This window comes from Dromiciops gliroides, chromosome 4, assembly GCF_019393635.1.
Source record: "Dromiciops gliroides isolate mDroGli1 chromosome 4, mDroGli1.pri, whole genome shotgun sequence".
Taxonomy (NCBI): Eukaryota; Metazoa; Chordata; class Mammalia; order Microbiotheria; family Microbiotheriidae; genus Dromiciops; species Dromiciops gliroides.
Genome location: NC_057864.1, coordinates 22070249 through 22094018, shown reverse-complemented (window position 1 = coordinate 22094018; position 23770 = coordinate 22070249). Strand labels below are relative to the sequence as shown.

General features: G+C 38.8%; 1 protein-coding gene across 4 annotated transcripts in view; it reads left to right on the top strand.

Moving 5' to 3' along the window:
* Positions 1-23770, top strand: part of C8A (complement C8 alpha chain) — a 106263-nt gene that overhangs the window by 17731 nt on the left and 64762 nt on the right. For all 4 annotated transcript variants that reach the window (XM_044005271.1, XM_044005273.1, XM_044005272.1 and 1 more), the window contains 5 exons: positions 173-317; positions 5856-6003; positions 7239-7422; positions 9001-9195; positions 11971-12211. In XM_044005271.1, the coding sequence (XP_043861206.1) occupies positions 173-317; positions 5856-6003; positions 7239-7422; positions 9001-9195; positions 11971-12211 (913 nt within the window). The remainder of the gene's footprint in view (positions 1-172; positions 318-5855; positions 6004-7238; positions 7423-9000; positions 9196-11970; positions 12212-23770) is intronic.

Here is a 23770-nt window from a genome sequence, read left to right as displayed (position 1 = left end):
CTCCCTCCTCACCAACTAGATTCTAGGCACAGTGAGGGCAGGCACCAAGTCTTGGTCATTTTTGTATCACCTGGAGAACCTAGCACAAGACCTTGTGTTGAGATACTAGCTGATTTGTTCCTGTTGTAAGATGAAAAGATGCCGAGAAATTCCTCTTAAAAATCTGGTTTAGTATCGACACAGAAATCTCGTACAACCATCCAAGTTTGAGGGAACCATGTGTGGTGGTGACCTTTGGGATGAGGCAGCCTGCACCAGCCCGGAGGCCTGTATAAAACAAACCCAGTGTGGCCATGATTTCCAGTGTAAGGAATCAGGTGAGTAGGACACAAAGAGGGGCGAGCAGGTACAGTGCAGCTTATGTGTGTATTTCTACGCATATGTATGTGTATATACATATACACACATGTATGTATACAACATATATATATAGGCATATATATATGGGCATATATGTATGTATATACACGTGTGTGTGTAAAGAGAGACAATAGAATATTGTTAGGCACTTACCATGTGCCAGACAGTTATGCTCTCTGGATTTAAGAACATCAAGCCTAAGTATGTGTTTTGTTTTGTTTTTTGCATTCTCCACAATTCCACATTGTCCCCTCCCCCGCACACCATTGCTTCTCTTCCTGCCCTTTGGGTCAAAGCAGAAAAAGGCTAATCCCTCTTCCATAAGACAGCCCTTGGAGTGCTTGAACACAAATCTATCCAGAGTTTTTTTTTTCCTCCAGAGTAAGCACCTCCATTTCTTTCAACCAATCCTCATAAGTATGGACTTAAGACTTTTCTCTGGATGCTGTCCCTCTTATCAGTGCCTTTCTTGAGCTGTGGTACCCAGAATTGACCACAATACTCCAAATGAAGTCTAAGGAGAGCAGAGTCCAGTGGGACTATTACTTCATTGTCTTTGGGGAAAGGATCACTAGCTCTCTCCATGCAGCCCTAGCCCAAGATCACATCAGTTTTGGGGCTGCTACATCATGCTTCTGACTCATAGTGTGCTCACAGGTCAGACACCAGGATCCTTTACAGAATAGTTACTGTCTAGTCAGGCTTTCTATGTGTGGCATGTGTGATGATTGTTTATACTCAAGTGAAAAACTTCTGAATTTCATCATAATAAGTTTAGCACAGTGCATTAGCCTGTTCAGATCCTGTTGAATCATTCATTGTGCTAGCTATCCTTCCTATTTATATGTCATCTGCAAATTTCATGAAGATACTGTCTTTCTTTTTTTCCATATAAATATTTTATTATTTTTCAGTTACATTTAGATATAGTTTTCAACATTTGTTTTTATAAGATTCCTAGTTTCAAATTTTTCTCCCTCCCTTCCCTCCCTCCCACCTCCCCGAGAGAGCAAGTAATCTGATATACGTTATATATGTACAATCACATTAAACATAATTCTGCATTAGTCATGTTATGAGAGAAGAATCAGAGCCAAAAGGAAAAACCTCAAAAAAGAAAAACAACAACAACAAAAAACAATAGAAATAACATGAATCGATCTGTATCTAGATTCCACAGTTCTTTTTTTAATGGAATTGGAGAACATTTTCCATCATGAGTCCTTTGGAACTATCATGGACCATTGTATTGCCGAGAAGAATCAAGTCCATCACAGTTGATCAACACATAATGTTGTTGATACTGTGTACAATGTTCTCCTGGTTCTGCTCATCTCACTCATCATCAGGTCATTCAAGTCCTTCCAGGTTTTTCTGAAATCCACCTGCTCATTGTTTGTTACAGCACAATAGTATTCCATTACATTCATATACCACAATTTGTTCAGCCATTCCCCATTTGATGGGCAACCCCTCAATTTCCAATTCCTTGCCACCACGTAAAGAGCAGTTATAAATATTTTTGTACATGTGGGTTCTTTTCCCTTTTGTATGATCTCTTTGGGAAAGAAAGACCCAATAGGGCTATTGCTGGATTAAAGTGTATGCACAGTTTTGTAGCCCTTTGGGCATAGTTCCAAACTGCTCTCCAGAGTGGTTGGATCAGTTCACAGATCCACCAACAAACCATTAGTGTTCCAATTTTTCCACAACTTCTCCAACATTTATTATTTTTCTGTCATATTAGCCAATCTGATAGGTGTCAGGGGGTACCTCAGAGTTATTTTAATTTGCATTTCTCTAATCAATAGTGATTTAGAGCATTTTTTCCTATGGCAATATATAGCTTTGATTTCTTCATTAGAAAATTGCCTTTGACCATTTCTCAATGGGGGAATGACTTGGATTTTTATAAATTTGATTTAGTTCCCGATATATTTTAGAAATGAGGCCTTTATCAGAAGTACTAGCTATAAAAATTGTTTCCCAGCTTTCAGTCTCCCTTCTAATTTTGGACACATTGCTTCTGTTTGTACAAGACCTTTTTAATTTAATGTAATCAAAATCATCCATTTTGCATTTCATGATATTCTCTATCTCTTGTTTGGTCACAAACTGTTGTCCTTTACAAAGATCTGAGAGGTAAACTAGTCCTTCCTCTCCTAATTTACCTATGGTATCACCTTTTATGTCTAAATCATGTACCCATTTTGACCTTATTTTAGTATAAGGTGTAAGATGTTGGTCTGTGCCTAGTTTCTGCCATACTATCTTCCAGTTTTCCCAGCAGTTTTTGTCAAATACTGAGTCCCTATCCCAGAATCTGGAGTCTTTGGGTTTATCAAACAGTATATTACTTAAGTCATTTACTATTGTGTCTCCTGTGCCTAACCTATTCCATTGATCCTCCACTCTATTTCTTAGCCAGTACCAAATAGTTTTGATGATTGCCACTTTATAGTAAGGCTTCAGATTTGGTACAGCTAGCCCACCTTCCTGTGCATTTTTTTCATTAATTCCCTTGATATTCTTGACCTCTTCTTTTTGCAGATGAATTTTGTTATTATTTTTTCTAGCTCTATAAAATAATTTTTAGGTAGTATGATTGGTATGACACTGAATAAATAAATTAATTTAGGTAGAATTGTCATTTTTATTATATTAACTTGGCCTATCCATGGGCAATTGATATTTTCCCAATTATTTAGATGTGATTTGATTTGTATGAAAAGTGTTTTGTAATTGTGTTCATAGAGTTCCTGGGTTTATCTTGGCAAGTAGACTCCCAAGTATTTTGTATTGTCTACTGTTACTTTAAATGGATTTTCTCTTTTTATCTCTTGCTGCTGGACTTTGTTGGTCATGTATAGAAATGCTGATGATTTATGTGGATTCATCCTGCTACTTTGCTAAAGTTGTTAATTGTTTCAAGTAATTTTTAAGTTGATTCTCTAGGATTCTCTATGTATACCATCATATCATCTGCAAAGAGTGATAGTTTTGTTTCCTTCTTGCCAATTCTAATTCCCTTAATTCCTTTTTCTTCTCTGATTGTGAAAGCTAACATTTCTACTGCAATATTAAATAATAGAGGTGACAATTGACGTCCCTGTTTCATCCCTGATCTTATTGGGAAAGCCTCTAACTTATCTCCATTACATATAATGCTTGCTGATGGTTTTAGTTAGATACAGCTTATTATTTTAAGGAAAGCTCCCCCTATTCCTAAACTCTCCAGTGTTTTTATTAGGAATGGGTGTTGTATTTTGTCAAAAGCTTTCTCTGCATCTACTGAGATAATCATATAATTTTGGTTAGTTTTCTTATTGATGTGGTTGATTATGTAAATAGTTTTCCTAATGTTGAACTAGCCCTGCATTCCTGGTATAAATCCCACCTTGTCATAGTGTAATATCCTTGTGATCACTTGCTGTAATCTCCTTACTAATATCTTATTTAAGATTTTTGCATCAATATTCATTAGAGAAATTGGTCTATAATTTTCTTTCTTTGTTTTGGCTTTGTCTGGTTTTGGTATCAACACCTTATTTGTGTCATAAAAGGAATTTAGTAGAACTCCTTCACCTATTTTTCCAAATAATTTGTATAATATTGGAATTAATTTTTCTTTAAATGTTTGGTAGAACTCACTTGTAAACCCATCTGGCCCTGGAGATTTTTTCTTAGGGAGCTCATTAATGGCTTGTTCAACTTCTTTTTTCTAATATGGGCTTATTTAAGGATTTTATTTCCTCTTCAGTTAACCTGGGAAGTTTGTATTTTTGTAAATATTTATCCATTTCATTTAAATTGTCAAATTTATTGGCATACAGTGGGACAAAATAGTTCCTAATTATTGCTTTAATTTCCACTTCATTGGTGGTGAAATCACCCCTTTCATTTTTGATACTGGTAATTTAGTTTTCTTCTTTCTTTTTTTAAATCAAATTAACCAATAATTTATCTATTTTATTGTTTTTTAAATAAAACCAGCTCTTAGTTTTATTGATTAATTCTATAGTTTTCTTGCTTTCAATTTTATTAATTTCTCCTTAAATTTTTAGGATTTCTAATTTAGTATTTAATTGGGGATTTAAAATTTGTTCTTTTTCTAGCTTTTTAAGTTGAATGCCCAATTCATTGATCTCCTCTTTCTCTTTTTAATCGATGTAAGCATTTAGAGATATAAAATTTCCCCTAAGCACTGCTTTGGTTGCACCCATAGATTTTGGTATGTTGTCTCATTATTGTCATTCTCTTGGATGAAGTTATTGATTGTTTCTATGATTTGTTGTTTGACTCACTCATTTTTTTAAATGAAATTATTTAGTTTCCAATTAATTTTCATTCTAACTTTCCATGGCTATTTATTACCTGTAATTTTTATTGCATCATTATCTGGGAAGGATGCATTTACTATTTTTGCCTTTCTACATTTAACTATGATGTTTTTGTGCCCTAATACATGGTCAATTTTTGAATATGTGCCATATACTGCTGAGAAAACATATATTTCTTTCTATCTCCATTAAATTTTCTCCAGACATCTATCATATATAACTTTTCTAACATTCTATTCACCTCTTTAACTTCTTTCTTATTTATTTTGTGGCTAGATTTATCTAATTCTGAGAGGGAAAGATTCAGATCCCCCACTAGTATAGTTTTGCTATTTCCTCTTGTAACTCATTTAACTTCTTCTCTAAGAATTTGGATGCTATGTCACTTGGCACATAGATGTTTCATATTGCTATTACTTCATTATCCATAGTATCTTTTGGCAAGGTGTAGTTTCCTTCATTATCTCTTTTAATTAGATCTATTTTTGCTTTGTCTGAGATAAGGATTGCTACCCCTGCTTTTTTTACTTCAGCTGAAGCATAATATGTTCTGCTCCAACTTTTTACCTTTACTCTGTGTGTATCTCTCTGCTTCAAATGTGTTTCTTGTAAACAGCACCTTGTAGGATTCTGATTTTTAATCCACTCTGTTATTCGCTTCTGTTTTATGGCAAAGATCATCCCTCATGAAGATACTTTCTATGCCTTATGAAAGTCATTGATAAAAATGTGAAACAGCCTTGGGTCCAGCACAGATCCATCAGGTCCTTCAATAGAGACCTCTTACAAGGTTGGCATGGAACTAGTGACTTCTACTTTTTGAAGGCAGCCATCCTCAGTTCTGAATCATTTGTGAATCCATCCTTTCTTCTCCCATTCCTCCCACAATCTTCTTCAAGGGTACACTGAATCAGATGTCTAGAAGTTTTCCTTGGTTGATATAAAGAAAAACTTCTTAACAATCAAAGCTGTCCAAAAGTTTCATTTGTTTTTGTATTACCAGTGCCTTGAGCATAGGAGGCATTTAATAAACTCTTGTATGAATGAAAGAAAGAATGAATCAATCAATCAATCAATGAAAACTGGAGTGGATTGCCTTAAGAGAATGTTGATTTGTCCCAAAGAGGGGGCCACTACATGACCCACTTTTTTCAGGTCGTTGCATCAAGCGGCGCCTTCTATGCAATGGAGATCGAGATTGTAATGATGCATCTGATGAGGAAGACTGTGAAGATGCTGGGATCCTTAAAAATGATTGCCTGGAATTCAACCCTATCCCTGGATCAGAAATGGCAGCCCAGGGGTGAGTAATGACTGCCAAGTAACTGTGACTCATAAGGCTATTGTCAAGTATGCTTTCTGCCCTGGGCCGTTGGATTACAGAGTGTCTTCCCCACTAATGCTGGGGAGAGAGGCTGATCAATGTGGCCAGATAAATGTAACAGATGAGGGAGCAGAGCGAGGTTATGCATGCGTCAAACAGTGGCTTAGGTCTGCAGAAGTGGACTAAAGGCAGCCAGCGGTGCTGGGAACAGATGCCATCCCCAAATACAAGCGTGTTTCTTTGTCGTCATCATTGTCGTCATCACCATCAACACCATCGCCATTATCATCATCTCCATAGCACTCTAAGGTTCTAAGAGTACTTTACACATATTATCTCTACAGCTCCAACCCGTGCACTAGATGTGAGGGAAATTTTTATAACATGGCAAAAAGTTGGACAAGTGGGAAAAATCCTAGCACTTAGAAATTGGAAGAACTTTGGAGACCCTGTAGCCCAAACCTCTAATGAGTTAGGATGGCTGAAAGGAGGGAGTATTGGACTTGGAGTCATGGAGATCTGGATTCAAATCCTGATTCAGACCCTTCCTAAGTGTGTGACAATCAGTATGTCAGTTAACAGCAAAATAGCTAATATTTAGATAGTATATTCATTCTTAGAATGAACTTTATGGAGATTATGAATATAATTATAGCTGGAATTTATATAGCACTATAAGGTATGTAAATCACTTTAAACATGCTATTTGAACCTCACAACAACCTTGTGACATAGATGCTATTATCTTCTCCATTTTACAAATGAAGAGACTGAGGCTGAGATTAAGTGAACTGTTCAGGGTCACACAGTTAGTTAATGTCTAAAAGAGATTTAAACTCAGATCTTCCTGACTTCGAATCTGGAACTCTATCCCTATGCTACCTAGTTGCTTCTTACTTGCTGAACCCTCCATTTCCTCATCTCTGAAATGGTTATAATAACAATGCTTCTCTCAAAGGATAGTTGGAGGATCAAATGAGAGAATGTATGGAAAACACTTTGCACATATTAAATTGCTATGTCAATGTCAGCCTTGAAATTTGATGTTCTAAGTTACCTTCTAGCTCTAAGAATATATGATCTAGGGTCCCTTTCAGGTTCACAGAGTCCATGAGACCAGACCTTTGGATGGGATGCCAACACCATTTTATTTGGAAAAAAATATGAAGCGTTAGACCATTAAGGTTGAAATACTAGACGTCTTTTTCTTATAGGTTTAACATTCTGACGCACGAAGAAAAGATGAATGTATATGACCCTACTTACTTTGGGGGATGGTGTGAACGCATCTACAACGGAGACTGGAAATCCCTCAGATATGATGCTGTCTGTGAGAATCTTGATTATGATGAGAAGTATTTCCGTAGACCGTACAACTTCATTAAGTACCAATTTGAGGTGAGGCAAGTTTGGTGAGAATAATGATGAGGATGTTGTTGTCATTGTTGCTGTTGTCATTGATGACAATGACAGTTGCTTTTGTTGTTATTAATAATAATAATTCCTGTCACTTAGGGGTGAAAGTTACAAAGAAACAAATTTAGATTTGACATTAGGAAAGAAAACACCCTTACAATTAAAACCACACAAAAGTTGAACGGGCTGCCTAATCTACCAATAAGCATTAATTAAGCATCTTCTTTAAGCCAGGCACTGGGTTAGGTGCTAGGAATACAAAGACAGAAGTGAAGTAGCCCTTGTCCGCAAGAAGCTTGCATTCTAATAGGGGAGGTGACTTGTACATATATAGGAATACAGAACATACATGTATATTGACAGGTATGAAAAGATTTCAGGAGGTCATCAATTCCATATCACTGAAAGTCTTTGAACAAAAGCCAGATGATTAAATTTTTATTCTGGGTCAATTATTGTAACAGGCACTGGAGATTTTTTTTTTTTTTTGCAGGCAATGGGGGTTAAGTGACTTGCCCAGGGTCACACAGCTAGTAAGTGTCAAGTGTCTGAGGCCGGATTTGAACTCAGGTACTCCTGAATCCAGGGCCGGTGCTTTAACCACTGTGCCATCTAGCTGCCCCACTGGAGATTTTTTTAAAGGAAAAATCCCAGTTACTGCTTTCAAGCTAAGCTTTCTAAAAGAGGGAAGCCTCCTGTATAAGGGAGTGATCCCCAGGGAAAGGGCTTTTGTTTTAGAAAGTTAAAGACATGATAAGTAGAGCCATGGGATTTAGAGCTACAACCTTTCCAGGAACATGGGGGTCAGAATCGCTTTGACTGTGATTCTAGAACCAGAAAATCAGTTGTGGAAAGACAACACATGTGTAGGAAAGGCTGGTGCTGAAGAAATGGTTGGGAGGAGTAGGGGGTAAAATGAAGTCTGGCTGATTGTACATTTCCTCCCTTCATGCACCCTAATTCTAGCCAACCTGACCTAAATAATGCTGTTTGCTGTTCATGATATCCCATCTCCCACCTCTATGTTTGTGTACTGACTGTGCCCCATTCCTAGAGAATTCCCTCCCTCCTCAACTCTGCCTCCAGGACCCTTAAACTATCTTTGCTGATATTTCTAGTCTTTAGTGTCCTCCACCAAATTACTTTGCATTTACTGAAATCATAAATCATAGGTTGAGAGGGGGAAGGGACCTTAGAAGACATGTAGTCCCCTTCTTTTATTTTACAAATGAGGATGCTGAGGTTCAGAGAGTGACTAGTCCATACTCAACACAGCTAGTCAGTTTCTGATTTGGGATTTGAACTTGTGTCTCCTCTACTCCAAATCCGATGCTGTTGTGCTACATTACGCTGCCTCTCATACTTATCTGTGTGAATGTTTTCCCCTAGTAGAAGCCACTGGAGAGCAAGGATTTTTTTCATTTTTGTCTCTGTACCCTCAGAGCCTAGTTCAGTGTTTGGCAAATCACAAATGCTTAATACATATGTTGAATTGAATTGACTAAAATCAAGAAAGGGGCCCTGAGTATTGATTGGCACTAAGTGTCTGTCTTCTTTCAGACCCAGGCACAATATGATTTCCATTCACATTTTTATAGTCATGTTGAAGAGCTAACCACAGGCATACATAAGGAAGAATTCAGTTCTACTAAACTCTCCATTGGAATCCCCATCTACTCTGTAATCCTTGGTTTGGGATTCTCCTGGGCATCTGGAAAAGGCTCCCTGAAGAACCTGACCCAGTATACATCAAAGGTAGGTATTCAGACCCTTAGCTCATTGCCTCTTCACTACTAACCTTCTTCCTGGTACTTGCATTCACATATTACCTTAATTGCATTACCCCCCCCCCTCACTACAGTAGTGATTGTCCCTTAATTTGCTCATGTAATTGGAAATGTCTGATCAGCCATAATCCTGTTTGTTTTTCTTATTACACTTCTGTACTCAAAATCATCATGATGAGGATAATTGAGTTACAAGACTAAGAATTCATGCCATCTCTCCTTCTCAGTCCCCAATCCCCTTCTAGTTCACTGCTGAATCAATCTGACTAAGTAATGCTTGGAACTATCACTGGACCAAAAGTCAAGAGACCTTGGTTTGAGTCCTAGCTCTGACCTTTATTCCCTATGTGTTCATGGAAAAATCACCTTTCCCCTCTGGGGATAGAAATGGAGAGTGGACCAGGTGACCATTAGTGTCTCCCTGATTGAAATCCTATTATTCTACTGTTAGGCTAAGTATTCATTTATACACTTTGTCTGTGTATCTGGAAAGGAGGGTTTGTTTTAATTTTTAAAAAATAATAAGCATTTTTATTTATAGTTTTGGGTTCCAATTTTTATCCCTCTTCCCTTCCCTCCTTCCTGAGGGAGCAAACAATCATACATGGGCTATACATGTATGGTTATGTAAAACCTTACTATATTTGACATTTTGTACAAGAAAATTTGATTAAAAGAAAAAATGAAAGAAAGTGAAAAAGATCATGCATCATTCTGTTCTATCAATATTAGTTCTTTCTTTGGAGATGGATAGTATGTTTCATCAATAGTCCTTTGGGATTGGCTTGGATTATTGTATTGCTGAGAATAGTCAAGTCATTTACAGTTCTTCATCAAACAATATTGCTGTCTCTGTGTACAGTGTTCTCTTGGTTCTGCTCACTTCACAATAGGTTGTTTTAATTTTGCCACTGTATCCCTAGCACTTAGCACAGAGCCTAGAAAATAGCAGAAGCACAAACCATCCGGGTTTATTAAATGCCTACTCTGCCAATCACTATGCTGGGAGTTAGGGATTCAAAGGCAAAATAGAATTGTGTTTGCTCTCGAGAACTTTCCATTCTATTGAGAAGATGGCATGCATATATCACTTTTCCTATAGAGGAAAACTTACCTTATTTTCCCTATTATTATTTTTTATTTTTTTATTTTTTGCCTTCTATTTTGTCCTTTTTATTTACTCTTCTCCACAAGCATGGCATGGCAGGGGAAAATTACATTATGAGTAGCAAGTGAAGGGTTCTAGGTTCTATAGCAAATATTTGGCATTTCTATTAGATAGACTTTGAAGTTTGTGAACTGCTTTTCATAATTATCTCATTTGAGCCTCATAACAACCCTGTGAAGTAGATGTTACAAGATTTATTACCCCTGATCTACAGTTGAGGAGACAAGCTTAGGGAGGTTAAGTAACTGGTTCTTGATCATGCAACTAGTCAATATCTGATGCAGGATTTGAACCCAGGTCTTCCTGACAGCAAATCAAGTGCCATGCTAACAATGTCCCATTGTCCCAGCTGAGTGATCCTTGAAAAAGTCATTTACCTTTTCTGGGTCTCTGTTTCCTCAATCTGTAAAGGAAGAAGCTCAGTCTGGTGCCATGGAGTGGGCATGGAGGGAACTACTACACACCAAGGCTGGAAATGTAGGAAGAAGCCTGGTTATAAAGGAATATAGATGCCCAATAATGGGGTCAGTATTTGAATTTGGAGTTTACTGAGTAGGGGAATGACATGGTCAGACCTGCACTTTAGGAAAATCACTTTTTAGCAGAGAGGAGGATGAACTAGAGCTGGAAGAGACTTCAGGCAATGGGGCCAATTAGGAGACTATTACAGTGGTCCAGGAGTGAGGTGACAAAGGTTAGAAATGGAATAAGGGTTAGAAACAAGACAATTTAATACACAATATATATGAAATAAACACAATGTCACTTGGGGTGGAAGGAAAAAACTAGAAATTCATAAATAGAAGGGCTAAATACTTAATCCCAGGTCCTCTAACTTGAATAGTTCACATTTACATAGCACGTTGAGGTTTACAAATATTGTAATTTCCTTTTATTCTCAAATATTATTAAAATATTATCTATTTTTATTCTCATAAGAACCTGAGAGGTAGACACTATTATGCACATTTTACAAATGAGGAAAGTGAAGCCCAGAAGGTTAAATTATTTGTTTAGAGTCACACAGCTAGTAGATGTCTGAATCAGGATTTGAACTCAGGTCTTCCTTATTCCAAGTTCAGTGCTCTGTCCTTTTTGCCATCTAAACACCTCACCAACTATGCAATTTGCCACTACAAGATACCATAGTGTGGAGCAATGGATGTTTAAAGACATGTTATAATATATTCATAAAGTCATAGACCTTAGAGAAGGAAGGAATCTCAGAAATCATCTACTCCTATTCCCTCTTTTTACAGATGAGGAAACTGAGTCCCATTGAGATCAAATGACTTACCCAAGGTCGCACAGGACTTGAACACAGGTCCTCCAGCACCAGAGCCAGGAATCTTTCCATTGTACCACATTGTCTTTCCATTCCTTGTTTCTTTCCTCTCCCCACCCCACCCCACCAGTACCTGGAATAATTTGAAAGACACAGTAGGTGTTCAGTCAATGTTCATTGAGTGAACACAGGTAATACAATATAGCATGCATAGCATCCCTATTTATCTCCTTCTTCCTCCCCATTCCACCCAACCCTCTACAATCACTGAGCTATATGTTTGTTGGCAGGAATATGGCTTCATCCGCACCTATACCAAAGCCCAGACAGCTCACTTCAGGATGAGAAGAGATGACATCGTCCTGGATGAAGATATACTTCAGGCGATTGCTGAGCTCCCTGACCAGTATGATTATGGCATGTACTCCAAGTTTATCAATGACTATGGCACCCACTACATCACCTCTGGAGCCATGGGAGGCATTGCTGAATTTATTTTAGTCATCGACAAGGAAGTCATGAGAGCAAAAAGTGAGTAGCCCAAAAGCTAGTAGGGCATGTTGGCTGGGGAGTACTATTATTATATGCAAAAATAATAGGGCTTTTTAAAAGAAACATTTTTATTTAAAGTAAAAAAAAATAGGTGGGATGTAGCTGTACAGAACTAGAAACAATGGGTCCAAATTTTGGAAAGCAGATCAGCTGTTGTAAAGAAAATAACATAAATTATAGTAACACGACAAAATAGGATGCTTTGGAAAACAGTAGGTTCCCAGTCACTAAAGGTCTTCCAAAAAAGCTAAATTACAATGTGTTCGGATTTTTAATTTAATGCTGCATTTAAAAACCATAGAGAATTTCCATACATAAATCAAAACATTCAAAAAATAGGACTGAGTATGAAATTAGGAATTCTGTCTCATACCAGTTGCAGTAAGTATGTAATTCTATTTTTTTTTTTTGGCGGGGCAATGGGTGTTAACTGACTTGCCCAGGGTCACACAGCTAGTAGTGTCAAGTGTCTGAGACTGGATTTGAACTGCCGGTGCTTTATCTACTGCACCACCTATCTGCCCCTATACTTTCATTTTTAAAGTTCTGCTTGTCATGCTATTTAATCTGCCCTTGAGTGAATTTGAAATATTACAATGACCCCTCTTAAGACATTAATAATAATAGAGCTTTTGGATTTTATTCAATGAAATCAAGGGAAACGTTTCAATACAAAAATCCACTGGGTGTTAAAGCCATTGAAGCTTAGGGTAAGGAGCAAACTTTTTAGACACACTTTTAAATTCAACCTTAAATTTGGACCTGCACACAGTAGGACATGTGTCCCCTTCTTACCAGCTATACAATGGTCCTACTTCAGTTTGTCTTTACCTCTCATCTGGTCTGTTGAAGAGCTCCTTAGCCCATCTCCTTGCTTCTTATTTCTCCCTTCTGATAAATCCTTCATACAGCTGTCAAAATGGGCCTTTCTAAAGCACAAGCTTGATCATGACATGCTCAAGAATCTTCAGGGGCTTCTTATAACCTCTAGAATGAATTATAAACTCCTCAGCATCAATTTAAAACCAAGTCAGGCTCCCGGCTCCCTTTCGAGATATTTCTTGTTACTTAGGTGCCTCAGTGGTTAGGGCACTGGACTTGAGGCGGGGGTTTCAGGAAGAAAACCTGTTTCAGAACTGATCTCAGACACTTACTAGCTGTGTGACCTTGTGTAAATCACTTAACCCTGTTTGCCTCAGTTTTCTCATCTGCAAAATGAACTGGAGAAAGAAATAGTAAATCATTCTAGTATCTCTTCCAAGAAAACCCCAAAAAGGGTTATGGAGAGTTAGACATGACTGAGAGATGACTAACAACAACTCAGGATTGTTGTGAGGATCAACTAAGATAATACAGGATATCCCAAAAGTCAGTGCAAATTTAAAGTTTATTTATTTATTTATTATTATTTTTTTGTGTGAGGCAATTGGACTTAAGTGACTTGCCCAGGGTCACACAGCTAGTAAGTGTCAAATGTCTGAGGCCAGATTTGAACTCAGGTCCTTCTGACTCCAGGACCGGTGCTCTATCCACTGCGCCACCTAGCTGCCCCAAATTTAAAGTTTTAACAGTGTTTGTTAGGCACTTTGTAAACCTTAAGGTTCTTTGAAAACGTTGGTCATGATTATTGTTATTACTCCTTTTCATGCACCTTTTGTTCCAATTAGACCAAATTGCTTGCCATTCTCACCTCTGTATCTTTGCATGGCCTCTTTTCCAGAATTTGGAAGACACTCCCTACTCATCTCAATCTCTTGGAGTCCCATGTTTCCTTCAAGGATCAACATAGGGGCCACCTCTTTTTTTTTGGGGGGGGTCCAGGACAATGAGGATTAAATGACTTGCCCAGGGTCACACAGCTAGTAAGTGTCAAGTGTCTGAGGTGGGATTTGAACTCAGGTCCTCTGAATCCAGGGACAATGCTTTATCCACTGCACCACCTAGCTGTCCCCTTAGGTACTACCTCTTATGCCAAGCTGTTCCCCATCCTCCTGGAACAGTGTTTTCTTCCTCCTTAAATTATATTTTCTTACCTCTTCCCCACTGCTTTAAACCTTAAACAAAACATAACTTCTTTGAGGGAAGGGACCCTGTCATTTATGTCTTTCTATTCCCAATCCCTGGCATGGTGCCTGCTACATGTGTAATAAATACTTGGTGAATGAATGAGCCCTCTACCCTTTCACAATTTGTTTATTTTTTACCCCCCCCAATTAATTCTCATCACCTCTGTTTATTAGGGCTTGTCCTCCACATCTAAAATCTTTTCTCTACCCATTAGAATGCAAATTCCTTATGACTATTTGATGAATAGACTTGTATCTGCAGTCACTACTACTGTATCTAGCAAAAAGGGGATAGGGAGTGACTGATTTCGCTAGCATAGGGAACTCCTGGGAAAGGAACCTCTCAGCACCATCTCAACAACTGAGCCTTAGAGAGTTGCTTACATCACTGAAAAGTTAAATGACTTACCTAAGATCATACAGTCAAGATGTATCACAAGCAAGACTTGAACCCAGACTTTGAGGTTGGCTCTTTAGAAACTATGTGTGTGTGTGTGTGTGTGTGTGTGTGTGTGTGTGTGTGTGTGTGTGTACACATAGTTTCTAGAAAGCCATAGTTCATATATATCTATCTATGAAATTATATATAATTTATACACACATATACACATAACACATATATACATATATACAAATACATATATATACATACCCCCCACCCATATATATATATACATATACATACACACATATATCTATGTCTATGTCTGTATCTGTATCTATATCTATTTCTCGGTTGTTCTCTCATAGGTTCCCAATGCTGAGAGTGACCATTCTACTACCTCTTGCCTTCTATTGTGTCCACCTTTGTGTTTCCTGTCCCTATGTCATTGTTTGAGCTGTTCCCCTTCCCTAGAATCTTTCCATCTAAATACCCTTATCCTTTTTTCTTTTCTTTTTGTATTTAGTTATTAATTAAACTACTTATGTATTCATTCATTCATGTATAATGTTAACTTAAAAAACAAAAAATGAACATGAGTTCCAAATTCTTTCCCTCTCTCCAGCCCCTCACCCTCCCATTGAGAAGGTATGCAATTATGCATATGAAGTCATGCAAAACAAATTTCCATATTAGCCAGGTTGCAAATAAAGAAGCAAGAAAAATAAAGTGAAAAGGTATGCTTCAATTTACAATCTGAGTCCATCTATTCTCTCTCTGGAAGTGGAGAGCATTTTTCATCATGGCTCCTTTGAAATTGTCTTGGATAATTGTATTGATCAGAATAGTTAAGTTATTCACAGTTGATCATCATATAGTATTACTGTTACTGTGTACAATGTTCCCCTTGTTCTGCTCACTTCACTTTGTATCAGTTCACAGAAATCTTCCCAGGTTTCTCTACCCCCCCACCCCCACATCATTTCTCACAGCACAAAGTATCCCATCATAATTATATATCACAACTTATTCAGCAATTTCCCAACTGTTGGACATTCTACCAATTTCCAATTATTTGCCTTCACAAAAAAAGAGCTGTTACAAATATTTTTGTATATATGGGACTTTCCTCCTTTTCTTTGATTTCATTGGGATACAGATCAGTGGTATTCCTGGATCAAAGGGAATGAACATTTTTATAGCCTTTGGGCATACTTTCAAATTGTGCTCTAGAATGATTGGGCCAGTTTACTGCTGGACCAATTGTGCATCAGTGTACCCATTTTTCCACATTCTCTCCAGCATTTATCATTTTCCTTTTCTGTCATGTTATCCAACCTGATAGGTATGAGGCAATACCTCAGAGTTGTTTCAATTTGCATTTCTCAGTAGTGATTTAGAGAATTTTTCAGGTGACTATTGATAACTTTGATTTCTTCTTCTGAAAACTGCCTATTCATATCCTTTGACCATTTATCATTTATAAAGCACCTTACATACAATTATTGTCTCATTTGAGCCTGACCAAATCCAATTATTGTTGTTCAGTCATTTCAGTTGTGTCCAACTCTTTGTGACCCCATTTGGGGTTTTCTTGGCAAAGACATTGGAAAGGTTTTCCATTTCCTTCTCCAGCTCATTTTTCCATTTGAGAAAACAGAGGCAAACAGGGTTAAATGACTTGCCCATGGTCACACATGTTTATAGTAAGTGTTTGAGGCCATATTTGAACTCGGGTCTCCCTGACTCCAAGACTGGCACTCCTCATTTTATATCACTGAGATACTATAATTTTATGTGGCTGAGTATATAACAAATCACCTTGGGAACCCTGGGTTCAAGTCCTGTCTGTGTGACCCGGGAAAGTCACTCTTGTTCCAGAGAGCTAGGCATTCCCATAAGTTTTAGGGAAGTTGTCCTGGTGGATGGAGGTTTTTCATTCACATTAGGGAAATCATGGACTCAGTCCCTGCTTTACACATGAAGGCTCCAGGGTCTTGACTTATCCAAGGTCACAGAAATAGTCAATATCAGAGGTTGGCTTTGACCCATATCTTCCTGATTCCAACTCTAACTCTGTGAAGTATGTCAAATCAAATTCCAGAAGATGGAAGAGACCTTCAAGCCCATGTAGTATGACTCGAAAAGTATCTGAATAAATAATTCCAGTTGTGATATTTCTGATGCATGGTCTTAGTATCTCTCTTAGAAGACATCCATGGAGGGAGAACTTCCTGCCTCCCACAGTAGGCCATTCCATGCTTTAAGTTACCATCACGTGGGGCAGCTATGTGGTACAGTGGAAAAGGCACCAGCCCTGGATTCAGGAGGACCTCAGTTCAAATCTGACCTCAGACACTTAATACTTACTAGCTGTGTAACCCTGGGCAAGTCACTTAACTCTCATTGCCCCCCCCCAAAGATACCATCACTAGTGTTCATACACACCCAACCCATCCATGTTGGGATACCCTGGAGCATAGTTGGGTCATGTACATTTACCCCCCTATTTTGTTTTTGGATCCAACCTGTGATTTCTCTGATAAGGGAAACTCCAAGGAGTAGGAAAATTCCTTCCACTAATACATATTGGTTCCCTCCTTTGCAACTTAGAGTCTTGAAGACTTGCCCCATTTTGTTATTATTTTAAAAAATAGTTCACAATTCAATAGCACATAAAAGATTACAAAGCATTTCCCTCATGCCAGCCCTGAGAAGCAAGTCTTATTACACCCATTTTTCAGATGGGATAATTGAGTCTCAGAGATATGAAGTGTCTTCCCCTTCTATTCCCCTCATGAAACAGATGATAAAGTGGTGGATCTGAACCCCCACAAGAGGACTTAGAATTGGAAGGGGATCCATCTTTATAATTTTATAGGAGAGGTCACTGAAAGCCAGAGAGGAAGTGATGTCCCTAAGGTAGGAAGGATCAGAGTTGAAACTTGACCTCAGGACTCTGACTCCAAGTTCAGTACTTTTTTCTACTCTAAGGACAGAGAATGGTGATCTAGACTCCGTCTGTAATTCCCATTCCTTCCACACCCCCTTGGTGCCTAGTCCAGTGGTGGGGTGTGGCAGGTGCTCTGTGAACACTAGAGTAATCCAGAAAGTGGGGCCAGTCTAATGAAAGTGCTTTCAGGCCCCATGGGAGCTTCCGCAGAGTCACTGGGTGAGATCCTGGGTCTGTGGCCAGAGGATCAGGCCTTTCTCTTCTCAGAGATTTTGCTTCTGTTCTGCACAGTCAGGCACTGCAGAACCAACCGGGCCTCCAATTTGGTTAATATTTAAAAGGAGCTAAATAACAAATTGTCCCTGGGATAATTACCTCAGTCCTCTGTTGATAGAAAACCCTGTGTCGATAATAGGCCAATTTGCTGTTTGGGAAGAACTGATTTTCTATAAATCCGGAAATTTCGTGCTGCTTTCCTATAAATATGGAAATGTGCTAATCATCACCTCATCTGCTTGAGACCGTTAATAAATCAGAATGGCATTTGCATATTAACCTGCAAAGAACAAAACACATTCACCTTCTTCCCTTTGATAAATAGAGCTTCAGCAGGCTCCTCTGTCCCTCTTTCCCTTCCTCTTCTCCCACTCCATCTGGCTCTCTTTTCCCTGTCAGTCTCATCATCTCTGTCTCTCTGTCTCTCTCCCTTTTCAATGACTTAGTCTCTCCTACTTGCCTCTATCTTTTTTTCCTTGTGTCTCCTCTCTTTGATCCCTTTTTATGTCTCTGTCCTTCCTCTTCATTCTGTCTTTCTCCATTTCTTCCCTTCTCTTTTTCTCTTTTTCCCTCCCTCCCTCCTTCCCTTCCTTCCTTTCTTCTTTCTTTTAAAAGTCCCTCTCTAGCTCTGTCCCTCTCCCCTCTGATTCCATGACTGCATCTCTGCCTCCCTTCCCTTCTCTGCCTCCTGTTTCTCTATTTCTCTCTGGCTACTTCTTTCTGTCCCCCCTTTCCTTTTCTCTGGCTTTCTGTCCCCATTCGCATCTTTCTCCTCTCTTTCTGTTATTCTTTCATGGTGTCTCTGTCCCCTCCCCTCTTCTGTTTGCCTCTTTCTTCCCTCTCCTTACTCTCTTTCTCTTCTCTGTTTCCATGTCTCTTTGTCTCTCTTTATGTCTATCTGCTTCTTTTTCTGGAAGAAAGAGGCAACTCCCTGCCTCCTGTTCCCCAGGTGATTGGCTTTAATAATATTTGTTACATTCAGTGACCTTTCCCCAAACTCTTCTGTAGGAAGACTGGATGCTTTCAATGTCCTTGTGCATTGCCCTCCTCACTCCCCTAGCCTGCTTCACTGCTGCCCCCACTCCCAGGCCTGACTTTCCCTTTGATTCCTCAAAGGCTGGGCCTACGTATAGAAAGATTGAAAGCAAAAAGCATCCCTTAGCTCTGGGGAAATGTTTTGTCCTTGGGCTTGCGTCAGATCCTCCGTGGTTTTGTCCCCGAGGATGCATGAGAGGCTGTTTTCTTTTAATGCATCTTTTAGAAAAAGTGCTTCCCCTAAAATACAGCGGGAAAGTGCATAACAGAAGCCAAGGGAAGGGTCTTGATTCATGTTAAGGCATCTGTAGACTTCAGTGACAGTAGAGCACCTCCTCAAGTGTTTTGAATGACAGCCTTCATTTTGTTTTATCTACAGGAATCAGTGAGGGGTCTGGTATTAAGGGGTGGGTTTTCCCTCTCTTAAGGTTTTATCAGCAGAAGAATATTGGGGAAGCCCCCACCTTAACTGTCATGGAAATCATATAATTATGGAAGCAGAGAATGTCTTAGAGCCCTTAGAACCCTAGAACAGGCAGTATCAGGGCTAAGAGGCACCTTGGAACCTACATTTTAGAACTGGGAGGGATCTTAAAACCTAGAATGTCAGAGCAGGAAGGGCTTTGAAAGACATCATCTTTATAAATGCCATCATTTTCCAAAGGAAGAAATTAAGGATGAGAGAGGTCAAATACTTTGTTAAAAGTCACCAAGGAGGTGAATAAGTGGTGCAGTGGATAGAGCACCGGCCCTGGATTGAGGAGGACCTGCCTTCAAATCCGGCCTCAGACACTTAACACTTACTAGCTGTGTGGCCCTGGGCAAGTCACTTAACCCCAATTGCCTCTCAAAAAAAAAGTCATCACGTGAATTGATTGCCAAGTCATGGGTCAAACTGAGGCCTCTTGACTTCCACTCCAAAGCTCTTTCTATAGCATAGGAACTTTCTGTGATTTTCACCCTCTCCCTGGCTCTATTCTGGTAGACTGGAGGATCCCAGAACCTGGCCAAGCCCAGGATTCCCTCTTGTGGTTACAGAGTGAAGTCATAGGGAGATTCTGGCTATAGACAGAGCTATAGTAGGGGATGCCTGACATTCCTTCCAACTCTCCAATCCTGTGATTGTAGTGACTCTAAATGCTCAGCCACAGTGCTTCCCCCACCAAAAGCACTTGTCTTTTTAATTTGAGTTATCCCTAATTCTCTCCTCTTTCCTTAGGATTTTCTGAGAAAGAACATGATAGTCATGTGGTTATCATCTTGTCTGGGTTATTAGTTGACTAATAAATCACAGATACATGGTACCTGAGATTCAGGGATGACTCCAGAGGTTATCTAGTCCTGAGTCTATGTGAAATGAATTTTTTTCTTTTCAAACCTTTTTCAGTCATTTCTGACTCTTCATGCCCCCATTTGGATTCTTCTTGGCAAAGATATTGGAGTTGTTCGCAATTTCTTTCTCCAGCTCATTTTTACAGATGAGGAAAATGAAGCAAACAGAGTTATGTCACTTGCCCAGGATCACACAGCTAATATGTGTCTGAAGCCAGATTTAAACTCAGGAAGATGAGTGTTCCTAATTCCAGTCCTGGGACTCTATCCAGTGTACCACCCAACTGCCTAAATCCCTTTAGAGCACATCTAAATGAAGGTTTCTCAGCCTTTGATTGAAGAGCTCAAAGGAAGGGGTACCCACCACCTCCCATCATTTATCTAAATAGCTCTAATTAGCAGGAAGTTTTTCCTGACATCCTAATTAGTTGTCTTTACAGCTTTCTACCCATTGCTTCTGGTTCCCTTCTCTGGGAGCACAGACAAGTATAGTATGATGACATTTTGTGTTCTTCATGCTTGTTCCATATCAGGGATTCTTTACTTTTTTTGTGTGTCATGGAGACCTTTGGCAGTCTGGCGAACCTGATGGAATCTTGCTCAGAATAATGGCTTATTGTCTGCATTCATTATTGAAGAAAGTGACAATTTCAAAAGAAAAATTCATCCAAATTTGTAAACTCCCTAGAATCTAATCATGAAATTCTATGGGGCGGGAGTTAGATCCCCATTCCACAGATTCCCCATAGCCCAACATAAGCCTGAATTGGGAAAATGTTTAATGTGAATAATATTTTATATTTATAGCATATTTTAATATTTACAAAGAGCCTGTCTTTGGAAACCTTGTGAGGTAGGAAGAACAAGTGTTACTATCCCTATTTTAAAATCCTCTTTATTCCGAATTCTCTAAGTTACAAAATCTCTTCTTCACCAAAAAGCAAAACTTAGGCTCATATTAGTGAAGTAATTTTAGGATTGTGGTGATAATCCCTCTGCCCTCTGCCTTCTGCCATTCTCAAGCCACATTTCGTTCATCATGCTCATTTCTGGGGGCCACATTTCAGGAATGAAATAAGTCATCTGTAGAATGATATTTCATTCTTGACATATCTAGAAAGTCAGAGGAAGGGAGCAGGCATGCCTAGGCACATGAAGGTCAACTAAGAAGCACAGAATCTTTAGCCAAAGGGGAAGGCTTGGGGAGGGGTGGTGGTGGTAGCCATCTTCAAGTGTCTAAAGCAATATTTTGTGGCAGTGAATGAGCTGCTTGGAGATATAATGAGTTTCCTTTCCCTTCACTGGATGTCTTCAAAACTATCCTGGACACCATGCTTCTGTTAATTCAGCCAAAGAGATTATTAACATTTGTGGCTGCCACATTGTATTGTTGACACATATTGAGCCTGCAGTCCACTAAAACCCCTCAAATATTTTAGACAATATCTCTTTTGCAGCCCTGGTCTCCCATCTTGGATTTGTGGACTTGATTTTTTTAACCTGAATTTATGACTTAATATTGATCCTTCCTAAATGTTATCTTATTGGATTTAGTCTGAAGTTCTAGTCTGTTGAGATCTCTTTTGGATGTTCTCATTCATTAAGTGAATGGTGACTCCTGGTTTTGCACACTATGCCATCTGTGTCTTTAATTCAAGTTACTTGTAGATGCTTAACAGCACACAGGACCAACCATCATCTCTGGAGAGGAACCTTCCTTCTAGATTGACTTCAAACCAATGACTACTCTTGGGTCCAACTAGCCAATCAGTTCTTAATATTCTTTAGGTCAGTGGTCTCTATTTTGTTTTGTTCAGACATCCCTAGTATTAAAAAAATTATGGGCAAGGATTGCCTCCAATATGTGCATATTTGCTTATTTCTAAGTTTTTGGCACACAATACAATATTGAAAGTTATATGCATTATAAAACTTACAAAATATATATTAAAAAGAGGTGCAATAAAGATGAAAAACTCTTTGATCCTAGAGTCAATAGTGAATCATTGGAGTTTACGAAGTAAGGGAATGATATAGTCTGACCAGTATTTTAGAAAAATCACATTGGCAGCTAAAGGAAGGATAGACTGGAATAGAGAGAGACTTGAGTTAAGCTCAGTTAGGAGGTTATTGCAACAGTCCAAGTGAGAGGTGATGAAGTCCTCAGTGAATGTGATAATTGAGTGAGTGGAGAAAAGGGGACAGATGGGATATATGTCATGGAGGTAGAAACAAGAAGTGATCACCAATTGGATCCATTGATGTGGGGAAAATGAGGAGTCAGAGATGCCACAGAGATTGTGAAGACTTGGCTGACTAGCAGGATGATCATGCCTTCACCAGTAGTTGGTAAATTAAAAAAAATGAATGAGTTAGTAGGGGGAGAGGTTGAAATAATAATAATGTAATGGGATCTGTCATCCAATCCCAAACCATTCATCTTTGCTCATGCTATGGGACTCAGCCATACCAAAAATGCAAAGGGCAGAAATCCCTGGTCACTAATACCAGAGTATGACCTCAAAGAGGCACCTGACATAGCCACCAGATGATGGGGAAAGGTGCACCTTGAGTGGGGGTTGCCAAAGGCACCTGTGCCACTTTGGTTAGTAGGTTAAATTCATCTATAACTTCTCTGAGGCACTAAAAGACAACTCAGAAATTGATATTTTGTTTGATTACACATAAAAGAGAAGGGGAAACAGGGCAGAGTATTGGGGAATAAGGGTAGGTGAACTTTTGTTGGAAATATGCCCAGCAATTGGGGAATGGTGATGCAATCCTTCTTTGCATCCAGTGATTGGTTGATCACATATCCCTTGGGGTCAGGCCAAAGTCCTGACATTAAAGTGATCAACTCCACACCTTCCAATATTTTCCACAAGAATAGTATGAAATACTCCATCAAATGTTTTGTTAGAATACAGTAAATCAATATCTGAAGTATTCCTTTTATCTACTAGTTTCAAAATATGGTTATAAAAAGAAACAAGACTCATCCATTCTCAAGGGAGTCATGCTTTCTCTTAGTGATGATTGCTTCTTTAAATTACTCAGTAACTATCCCTTTAAGTCAAGTCAACAAGCATTTTAAGCTTTACTACTTTCCAAGCATTGTATTAAGTGCTGGCAATGAAAGGAAAGGAAGGAAAAAAAAAACCACAATCATTGCTTTCAAGGAGTTCTTAATGTAATGAGGAAGACAACATGTAAACAACTATGTACAAATGAGATAAATAGAGGATATATTGGAGGCCATCTTTGATGGGAAAATGATTTCAAGTATTAGCATTAAAAGTCAGGAGAAAGAGGTGAGGAGGAAGAGGACTCTGGGCATTAGGGACAACCAGTGAAAATGCCCAGAGTGCCTTCTGTGAGAAACAGCCAGGAGGCCAATATTATTGGCTCAAAGAGTCCCACAATAATAAATATATGTAAACTAGGGTTTAAGAACTGAATGACATCTTGGGATTTTTAATTTATAGGAACAAGTA